The 10904-nt window shown below is 37.2% G+C and overlaps 1 protein-coding gene across 2 annotated transcripts; it reads left to right on the top strand.

The window, feature by feature from the left end:
• The first annotated feature begins 747 nt into the window (after positions 1–747).
• Positions 748–5963, top strand: gorab (golgin, rab6-interacting). Of its 2 annotated transcripts, XM_026946826.3 has the most exons (6): positions 748–809; positions 906–986; positions 1130–1451; positions 3144–3245; positions 3350–3490; positions 4677–5963. In XM_026946826.3, exons 1-6 carry the CDS (start codon positions 803–805, stop codon positions 5059–5061), a joined length of 1038 nt encoding a protein of 345 aa, XP_026802627.3. In that variant the 5' UTR covers positions 748–802; the 3' UTR covers positions 5062–5963. The 2 variants fall into 2 exon arrangements, with proteins under 2 accessions (XP_026802627.3, XP_026802628.3); XM_026946827.3 differs by having other exon boundaries at positions 771–986.
• The last annotated feature ends 4941 nt before the right edge of the window (positions 5964–10904 follow it).

The following is a 10904-nucleotide window of genomic DNA, read 5'->3' as shown; positions in this document are numbered from 1 at the left end:
TGACTGAAGACATTTTTACAGTACAGAATGTGTATCATGATATTTAGGATGTCATGCACACAACTTGTTAGATTAAATCCTTTTAACTCTCAAAAGAGGAAGAATGCCTAACAATCTTTTTCCCTTAACATTTAGTTATTTACTGTAAGAATAGAGGGGGTCAAATTCAAATTCAAATTTTATTTGTCACATGCATAACCATCCACAGTACGACTTGCAGTGAAATGCTTTATACAACTGTTCTGACATAAAATAAGAAAATATAGAAAAATATTAAATATAAAGAAAAATATATACACAAGAAAGTACATAAAGAAAAATATTAAAAATATATACATAAAAATATATGAAGATTTTAAAAAAGTATATTACAGGAGGGAAATGAATTTGTATATAAACTTCAGGGATATGATGTACACTACTGTACTACTAGGAGTTTCATAAACAGGTTCATGCTGCTTTAGATAGCTGCTCATGTAGGACATCTGTGAATTTCCCTCTGGGATGAATAAAGTTATCTATCCATCCATCCATCTACATGAGAAATGCCTCCTTGGATTTTGCCTGAATTTTAAACTTACTATGCAAGTTCAAAAGAATTTTATTTTAAGAATTTTATTATAATAAATATTTTATTTACACACTTTCTATTTAAAAAAAATCATAATTTAAAACGGCACACAATTATAATACCGTGTAATATTATTTTTTCCCCCGTCGTTCCAACAAAAGCAGGCAAAATCTGAAGACACCTATTTTGGGTCCTAAACGTGGCATCGCTGTACACAAAGATGGCGGATGAATGAAAGGTTTGCAGACTTGCGTTGTAACTTTAGTAGAAATGCAAACATTTGTTAGTGTAAACGTTTATAGTTGATGTAAATTAATATAGTATTTATTTAAAGGTGTTATATTTGTGAAAATGGCTTCGTGGGCTGGGTTTTCGGAAGAAGAGCTGCGGAGGATACAGCAGAAAGGCGAGGCGAGTGAGTGTGGAGAAGTTTGCTCATGTTGTAACTCCATTTCAGACTTCATTGCCTTGGTGAAAGTTAAAACATGTTTAGATTTTCAAGGTTTATTCTTCAAAATGATGCTGTGCACAGTAACCTGAACGCTCTTTACTGCTCAGATGAGAGTGCAGTCGCTTCAGTTGGCCGCGGCAGGAGATCCGCTCCTACTAACCGGAGCAGGCAGCAGCTGCAGCGGGAGAAGGCGCTTCACATGGCCGCTAAACAGAAAGCGGCTCTCGGGGACTCTGCACTGTCTCCTGAGCAGCAGCTTCAACCCGCTCCAGCACCATCACCCGCTCCTCCACCCGCTCCTCCACTCCAAACAACTCCAGACAAAGTACCAAAGCAAGAGCTACAACAGGCAGAACCAGGAACTGTCCCTCTCGACTCAGAAGATCCGCCTGCAGCAGTGAAGGAACTGGACAAACAGGAAGTGGAATTGTTAGTAAGTCTAATGCAGGGGTGCTTTGTGCTGATTTGGTTTCCTTGCATGAACACCCCAGATTTTACACTTTGGCTAATTAAGGCAAGACACTACTAACGAATAGGGTCTTTTTTTAAAACTAATAAATCTCACAATCAATCTTTCAGCCAGTTAAATCCTAATCTTCTTATTAATGTTTCTTGTATTGGAACTTTTTCCCAGAAATGTAGATGTATGTATACACATGAGGAATTATCTAGTTAAATGTGCATGTATGTGCATACTTAATAAAATCAAAAATCTACTGATTTGATGCTGTTAGCATTAAACACATATTTCATTGTTAAGACTTTGTATCGACAGAAAGAGTTTTACAGAAAAGATTGGAAAATCTTTCCTTGGAGGTTTAGTAAAGAACATACATTATATGGCCACCTGACCATCACACCCATATTTGAGTCTTCCCCAGGTTGTTGCACACAATTGTATAGAATGTCTCTGTATGCTGCAGCATTACAGTTTCCCTTCACTGGAACTGAGAGGCTCAAACCTGTTCCAGCATGACAATGCCCCTGTGCACAAAGCGAGCTCCATGAAGACATGGTGTGTGAAGGTTGGAGTGGAAGAACTCGAGTGTCCTGCACAGAGCCCTGACCTCAACCCCACTGAACACCTTTGGGATGAACTGGAACACCGACTGAACCCCAGACCTCCTCACCAACATCAGTGCCTGATCTCACTAATGCTCTTGTAGCTGAATGATCACAAATCCCCACAGCCACGCTCCAAAATCTAGTGGAAAGCCTTCGCAGAAGAGTGGAGCTTATTATAACAGCAGAGAGGAATAAATCTAGAATGAGATGTTCAATAAGCACATATGGGTTTGATGGTCAGGTGTCCACAAACTTTTGGCCGTATAGTGTATTTTTTTATTATTATTATTTTTTGTATTTGGAATATTTTCCAGAAGTTTACATTTATGCATGCATGATGTATGGGGTCCCCCAAATAAGTATAAAATGTAATTAATTATCCAAAACAATAACATTTTGGGAGAAATTCCTCATTAATATCCTTCTAAATAGGTATAAGGATGAACATTCATGAACAGAAAATTTCATGTATATAAAAATACAGTGTAGTTTAATATGTTGCCACTTCATTACTGGGGTTTATGTGGTTTATAGAGGAAATTAACAAGTATGTCATAATGACACATGTATCAGGAAACAAACTTTTCAGGGATTTATGACATGACGTGAACTTAAAGCCTTCTGCAAACATTGCTAAGGTTCAGATAATGCTGTGAATGCTTGTGGACACAAACAGTGAAATAAATCATTCTGTTATGGTCTTGGTTTTTTTTTTTTTTTTTTTTTTTATTACTACAGTTTAAGAGAGGTAATTTGGATACATTTGCGATTTGAAAAATGATTGACGTGACCCAAATTATCATTTCTACCTGTAGTGTCTTGCCTTAATAGATGTAGGTGTGCTAGAGCAATGAAATTTGCCAAGTGTGCTGGACTCCAGCTCTGCAGAACCACAGTCAGGAACCTCTGGTCTGAGCTTGGCTCAGATCTGGTAGAAGTGATGAAGTACATGTGTCTTTCCTAGCTTATAATAGAATAGATACAGTCCCTGCTATGTGCTCAAACAGATGGCACCCGATAACTTGATTCCTTCTAATATATATTAATTCTCTCTAGACGAGAGAAGACCCGTCTGCAGCACCTTCAGTGGGAGCAGCGAATGATGGAAGAGAAGAATAAAAGAACCAAAGCCCTCCTTGCTAAGACCATTGCTGAAAAGTATGAGTAATCCTTTAAAGGTCTTTCTTTGTGAAAGTTATCCAGTGTCCTTAGTGTGCTGGAATGTGTACGTGCTTTAAAAATCGAACTCCATGTTTCTGCAGATCTAAGCAGACGCAAGCCGAAGCGGTAAAATTGAAGAAAATCCAAAAGGAGCTCCAGGCTCTGGATGATTCTGTGTCCAGTGATATCAGTATCCTCAGGAGCCTGATCGAGCAGGCCAGCCTGGAGTATTCCACAGCATGGTAACAAAGTCCTGTTTAATTCAGGGCTTCAGCCGTGACTCAGTGTTACTAATGCGGAGAAATAAATGCAGAGAAATGAAGGGTTTGTGGGGACATAGTGGTTTAAACATTTGATATGATTTTACAGTTTTCCTCAGTGGAACTAGATTAAATTAGAGTGGTTTGCAGCCAGGTGATACCAGTCGTTGTGGTCTACACACTCACATTCACACAGAGACACACACACACACACACACACACACACACACACACACTGGCTCAGTTATGTTGTGGGGGCTTTTTGTTGGACACACAGAAGGAAGCATAAGCACAGTGCACTTTTAGATTATTCAGTTAATTGAAAATATAATCGAAACAATCTCATTTTTAAGGCGTCAGTATTTACACCACTAGTTAAATCAGCACAATTAATTTACATTATATACATTTTTCTTAGTTGAAACAGTGTACAGTGAAGGAAAACAGGCTTGGTATTAGGAAATACTAACACTTTTTTTTTTTCTTAAATTATACTGTACTATATTATCCTGCTCAAATGGTTTCATTCATGGTTTCAGTGGCTCATAAATTTATACATTTGCATATACATTTTACCGTATAGACAACTGCAAATTGAATGCAAATACGAATCGAAATACTCACTATTTAACAACATTTTGATTTGAAAGGCACAAGTAAGACCTTTGTCTTTTTACTATAAGTTTATCTCACTGAAATCCCACCCACTAGAGCATCTGAATACTTTATTTAGCCCATGAAGGTGCAAAACTCATTGAGGGACCGTTGATTAAATCATTTACTGTCTTCACACATGCTCCGGTTTTTACTCTACCTCAAAGAGAAGCACGTTTGGATCAGCTTCATCTTGTTCTTTATATACGAAAGGCTAAGAAAAGCACAAAGTAATTTGAAGTATGGACCATTTCTGATAAAGGGACTGCTGGTAGTATTAATTCACATTTTAATAAATCTTGAAGATGAATCACTCATTAGGGGGCTACAGTGGAACACTGATGAGTAGTAAAATGTTTTCAGTATTATAACTTAAGCTCTGTAGCCTTAATTAACTCTGAGAAAAACAAAACCTTATTTATGGTGATGTTATCTCTCAAAGTCTCCATTATTAAACACCATTGACATTCACAGAAGTCCTCCTTCTAATGTTCTTTTCATGCTTTTCGTTCAGGAAGCGCTTGGAAAAGGCAGAAGCCGAGTATGTGGCAGCCAAGCTAGACCTGCACAAGAAGACGGAGGCTAAGGAGCAGCTAACCGAGCACCTCTGCGCCATCATCCAGCAGAACGAGCTGCGCAAGGCGCGCAAGCTGGAGGAGCTGATGCTGCAGCTCGAGCTCAACACAGAGCAGGCGTCCGAGGGAGCGCAGGAGGAGGGGTGTGGGGAGAGCGAAGGCCCCGCCCATTCCGCAACAGTCAACGAAACTAAAGTGAAAAGTGACGGCCAGGTTCACACAGACTGCACAGATATTAGCAAGGAGAGTGCCGTGACTGTAGCAAAGACAAGTGAAGGTCAGGAGAAGAAACTGCTCACAGCTACTGTGAGTGGAGACGGCTAGTTTTTCATCCTTTATTACACATACGCAGCATGGGGCTACTTCCACGTGTAGATGACCCAGTACACTAACAGATAATCCCCTAATTAAATTGCCTATTAGTAATAATAATAGTAGTAGTAGTTCTAGTCTTATTTATTATGGTGGAGGGAGTATGAAGAAACTGGGCTACAGCTTAAGGCTTGAACAAAATAGTTAATATGTTCTTTAAATCAAAAGTGTTTTTATTCACATTAAGTTTTGATTAAATGTTCACCTAAAGAGTTTTCATTGCTATATACAGCTTCGATTTTCCTGCAAATCCCAATCTTTGTCAAACTTGTGTAACACTATGCTCTATATTGTATATCGAACTTTTATTATTGAGCACTTTCATGAACACTATGCAGAAATGTGACGTCTGAAAGTTGCAAGTGGCAAAGCTTCGAAAAACTGATGTCTGTGAGGTTATATCATGCAAAGCCATGATTATTGCATGAAGAACCAACAGCCATGGCATATTCATGTGCAGTTCTTTTTTCCCTTCCTTATGAATTATTCAGGAAAGAGAATAGACTGGGTAAAGTGTTTAACTCGTCGTAAGATGATACGTTATAATTTATGGAGATTATTCGCCCTGGTTCCACAAGAGTGACTGTAGAGTTGTCGTATTTTAACCCACAGTTTGACAGAAGATTCTTCGGTCAAAATCTTGAACATTATTAGTTTTTCTTTAAGATAGAGAGCCAAGTGTATTGCAATGGATTTTATGTTTTGAACCAATGGGGAAACTTGATTTAGTTTTTTTTTTTTTTTCTTTTTTGTTTTTTCTATGTTTATCAAATAATGACACTATGCTTCATGTTATGTTTTCAGAGATTTGATACATATTTATATACCCTTCAGACTATATTTTTTACATATTTGATACATGTAAATAAAAAAAAAATATTGTTTCAATTCGTTGCGCCTTTTTTTTTTTTTTTTTTTTTTTTTTTTTTTAAAAGGCCACTGATCTAAGCAGCGGTGTTTTAGTTTTGTACTGATGGGAAATTGGTTAAGTGTGTTGAGGATTTTGGAGGACAGGGGCTACTAGTTTCAGGTGGTTTTTTATTTTTTTATTTGTTTATATTTTTTTTTTTTGTAAAAAAAACACACGTTCCTACTCTATCCACTCATTGAACTTTTTACAAGGGTCACATCTGGACAACTGTACAGGGAAGACCATAAATTTAGTTTATTTCATGAGTCCATCAGCGAGCGCTTATAGAGGTTGATGAGCATCTGTAGCTGAATTACAGAATTATGACCATCACATTACAGTCACATTACTTCTGGTCTTTAAACTGTTTTCATGCGCTCGTCTTTGCTAAGACAGTAACTCCTGTGTCTGCTGGTGCACGAGAGTGAAGGTGCACGCTACCTGAGCCTGTCTGCAGGGAAGGCCTTCTCTGTAACATCAGATTGAGCAAAATGCCCATATACGGTGCCTTTACTGAACATTTTGGCTTAATGTCCATTAACAAAGTATGCTGGCTTGGGTCGGGCTAAAAGATGATATAATATCAATCACAATATCTTTTTTTTAAATTTATTTAGTTTTTAAAATAATTACAACTTGACTGGACGCAGCTTAGTTGATAACATTTTGTACTTCATCTTTAAAATTTTAAAATATTTATTATTATTATTATTATTATTATTATTATTATTTATTTATTTATTTATTTATTTTTTAAAAAATTATTTTTATTATTTTTTAAAACATTTTTACTTTTTCACCATTTCTATGTTTGTTTATTTATTTATTTATCATTAAAATGTTAATTTTTAATATAAAAAATAAAACCAAATTTATTTTTGTTTAATAAATTTTTTAAAGCAATGCTACTGTATTGCTGGCAATTTATTCACAAGCCTATATATCATTATACATAGTGTGTACCATAGAATCCTATCACGCGCCCCTAATAAATATTTTCTGGCATTTTGCATGTACAGACAATGAATGATCTAAAACCATCATCCTGCCAAAGTTAATTCCTAAAAACCAAAGTTCTTGTGGAAACAAGTCAGGAAAGGAATTCCAAGGCAGTCAGTATTGTTAGTAAGGGTAAGGGAAAATGGGACCTGAAATCTTTTCAGTGAACAGGCACCTTCAGTGTTTTCCCTCTGACAGTAACGCACTGTTCAGTGTTTGTGCACTTTTTTACCTAATGTTCTCACAATGGGTGCATGTGTTTCTAAAACACTGTGCACTTAGATGAGCTTTTTGTTCTGTACTTCTGCCCAAGCTCCTTTTTTCCTGACATGATTGTGTTGTCTTTTAATACAGCGACATTCCTCATCTGCTCTGTGGATCTGCTTCTTTTAAGCGGTAATTGCTGCTTTTGTTGCTTTATTGTTCAAAGACAGATTAAGACAGACTATCTCACATTGTAAGCATTCACCTTGTATATTATCAGCCCTCATGCTGCAATGTATTTTATCATAAAACAATCTAGAAAATGTTTTGTGGTGGAGAAAAAGTAAGGAAATATTTGGTCAGACCTCCTGGTCCTCCTGGGTGTGTAATGCAATGCCATTATCTGTAGTCTATCTGCATCTGTTTAGTGCTCAGAATATTTGGATTTAAACAGGAAGTGGTCATGGTCCAGAGAGGAAGTTTGTTTATGTGAAGCCTATCACTATACCCCTAGAAACACACACACACACACACACAAATTAAAAAACCCAAACAGGACTGCTTGGAATAAGAAGTCAAATTTTCATTCACAATTTATACCAACAAATAGCAATTTGCAGAACATAACTTTCAGCCCCTGAACTTCATGATGAACTACAGCAAACAGCAACATCCTTTCCTAATCAAGAAACTGTTGTCTCTATTGTGAATTTCAGGTCCGTTTGTGTAGATATATGGTTTTATTTTAGAAGCAAGTAAGGCAAACCACAGACAACAAAGAGATTTAAAAAAGATTAGTGTGGCTCCTATTCATAAATGAATGTTGTCTTTGTCCTGCAAGCTTCATACTCGCGAGTATAAAGTATGAAAGTAAAAATCCAGTCCCAATGCACACCTCTAGTCTCAAACAGATGCCCTGTGAACATTTCTGGCAAGCTTTCTTAAAAAAAAAAATAAATATTTGTATTCATATCTGTATTTGTATTAATTTAGAATACATTGTCTGTTCAATCTAAATAATGGGCCTCATTTATGAAGCTGGATATAAACAGATTTATTCATAAAAATCTATGTTATCTATGATATCTATGATATTCATTTGCACGAGTGTTTACACAAGAAATTTGGTGTTCATGAAAATCCTGAAAATTTGGGAAAATGTCTGTATCCTGCTTGTGCTTCCGAGTGTGTCAGTTTACACATAACAAGACTAACTAATGTAATCATCGACTTCAAATTGTAATTTGCATGGATTGCTGCACTTTTATAAATTTAAGACTTTAAATTGCTTATTTTTATTACATTCACAGCACTTAGCAGACGCCCTTATCCAGAGAGACTTACAGAAGTGCTTAAGAGTCTCTATCACAAACACATCCTCATGCTAGTTCACTAGGTCAGAGACTAAGAGTAGCATCAAGAGATTTTTGTGAAAGCCAGTTGTTTTCACTCAAGTCATTTTCATTCAATCTCATGTTCAAAAGTAATTATCATACAGCTGTCATCAGTGAAATTATTCTGATTAACCCCAAAGAAAGACCAGCTGTTTCTGTAGGATTTTCTTCACATCTTCTTGGTTTCATCTGACTTCTGAAACCATGGTCTGCAAAAGAGCTTACAAAACCTGTTCAGGGTCTCACTGTCGAAAGTCAACAAGTGGAGAAGAAGGAGTACCACAGTGACATCACCAAGAACAGGATGTCCCTCCAAAATGTATAAAATGACAAGACAAATACTTACCGGGGAGGCTGCCAAGAAACCAACAGCACCATTAAAGGAGCTGCAGGAATATCTGACAAGTACTGATTACTCTCTGCATGTAACAACAATCTCTCGTATTCTTCACATGTCTGGTCTATGGGGTAGGGCGGCTAGACAGAAGCCCTTTCTCACAAAAAAAACCCCAAAAATCCAAGCTCAACTAAATCACCCCAAACCATGTGGCAAAATGTGTTATGGTCCAAAAGGTATGTTTGGTGCAAAAAAAAAAAGGACATCACCAAAAGAACACCATAGCCACGGTGAAGCATGGTGGTGGCAGCATCATGTTTTAAGGCTGCTTTTCTTCAGCCAGAACTGAGGCTTTTTATCGAGGTGGAGGGAATCATGAATAGCTACAAATACCAGTGGATTTTAGTGCAAAACCTTCAGGTGTCTGAAAAGGAATTTCACCTTTTAGTACAACAATGACCCAAAGCATACATCCAAATCAATGCAATGGCTTACAAAGCAATGGCTTAACCAAAAGAAGATCAATGTTTCTGAATGCCCAGAGCCCAGACCTGAATCCAACTGAAACTCTGTGGGGTGACCTGAAGCGGGTTGTGCACCTGAGATGCCTTTACAATTTGATGGCTCAAGAATGTTTTTGCAACATAGAGTGGAAAATATAGCCAAGTCAAGATGTGACCTGCCGATAGACTCTTAGCCAAAAAGACTGAGTGGTGTAATAAAATCAAAAGTTGCTTCAACAATGTATTAGTTTAGGGACGTGCACACTTATGCAACTAAGTTATTGTAAGTTTTTTCTATTTCCTATTTTTCCCTTAAATGTTTCTGATTGTTTTTCACTTCATTGTTATACGTTGTAATTTCACATTGAGGGTGGAAAAAGTTTTTTTTTACATCACAAAAACCTGCCATTTTAACAGGGGTGTGTAGACTTTTTAGATCCACTGTAAGACAAATAAAACATCTCTCAATTATGACAAAAGAAATGGCGCTGTATTAGCAGAGGACGGGCAGACGATTTAGCGCTTGCTTATTATTATTAATGTTATATATTATTAAATATTTTTATTGGCATAGAAGTGAGTCAAAATAGCTTCCAGTTCTGTCTTTCAGCCTTTACCCTGATTGTTCATCTCATGCTCCCAGCTGTCTGTGCACGTGACCTTTTATGGAGTTTAGCGGGCGTCACTACATGTAAATGAGCTGTGTCAGGAACACGCTTTGCACTTTACTAGTGATCAACATATGCATGCGAATACACAGAAAATTTCTGAAACTTTTGCAAATTCGTCTGAAAATTTTAGTTTGGTTTGGCTTATGCAAACATTTACACACAACTTCACTAAAAGATTAATAAATAAGGCCCAATGTATTTATATTTGGTTACATCCCTAGTGTGCACTCAGTGGCAGGTAATTATGGTTTAAGATAACATGCACTTTAAATATCTTCGGTTTCACTGACATTAACTGCTGTTTGTGATGTTTCACCCACTGTTCCATTGTGGTTACTGAGAGAGAGAGAGAGAGAGAGAGAGAGAGAGAGCAAAAAGAGGTTTTTTTCTGTGCACCATCATCCAGGCTGCCTCTGCTCTCAAAAAGATTCAGCTCAATGTTCACATCAAACATCAGAATGGAGGAAAAGTGTGATCTCTTTAACTTTAACTGTGGCATGGTTGTTGGTTTCAGATGGGCTGGTTTGATTATTTCAGAAACTGCTGATCTCCTGGGATTTTCACACACAACAGTCTCTACAGTTTACACAGAATGGTGTGAAAAACAAAAAACATCCTGTGAGCAGAGGGTCTGCAGGCTGAAACACCTTGTAGATGAGAGAGATCAGAGGAGAATGAGCAGACTGGTCTGAGCTGACAAGAAGTCTATAGTAACTCAAATAATCACTCTTTACAACCACGGTGAGCAGAAAAGTCAGCCAAGAACAGGACTCTGAG

Source organism: Pangasianodon hypophthalmus, chromosome 19 (genome assembly GCF_027358585.1).
Source record: "Pangasianodon hypophthalmus isolate fPanHyp1 chromosome 19, fPanHyp1.pri, whole genome shotgun sequence".
In the NCBI taxonomy this organism is placed as follows: domain Eukaryota; kingdom Metazoa; phylum Chordata; class Actinopteri; order Siluriformes; family Pangasiidae; genus Pangasianodon; species Pangasianodon hypophthalmus.
This window is presented reverse-complemented; position numbering and strand designations above follow the sequence as displayed.

Coding starts and splice junctions, on each gene's coding strand:
- gorab (XM_026946826.3), top strand. Junction 987..1,129: donor ACAGCAGAAAGGCGAGGCGA/GTGAGTGTGGAG, acceptor TTTACTGCTCAG/ATGAGAGTGCAGTCGCTTCA. Junction 3,246..3,349: donor GCTAAGACCATTGCTGAAAA/GTATGAGTAATC, acceptor ATGTTTCTGCAG/ATCTAAGCAGACGCAAGCCG.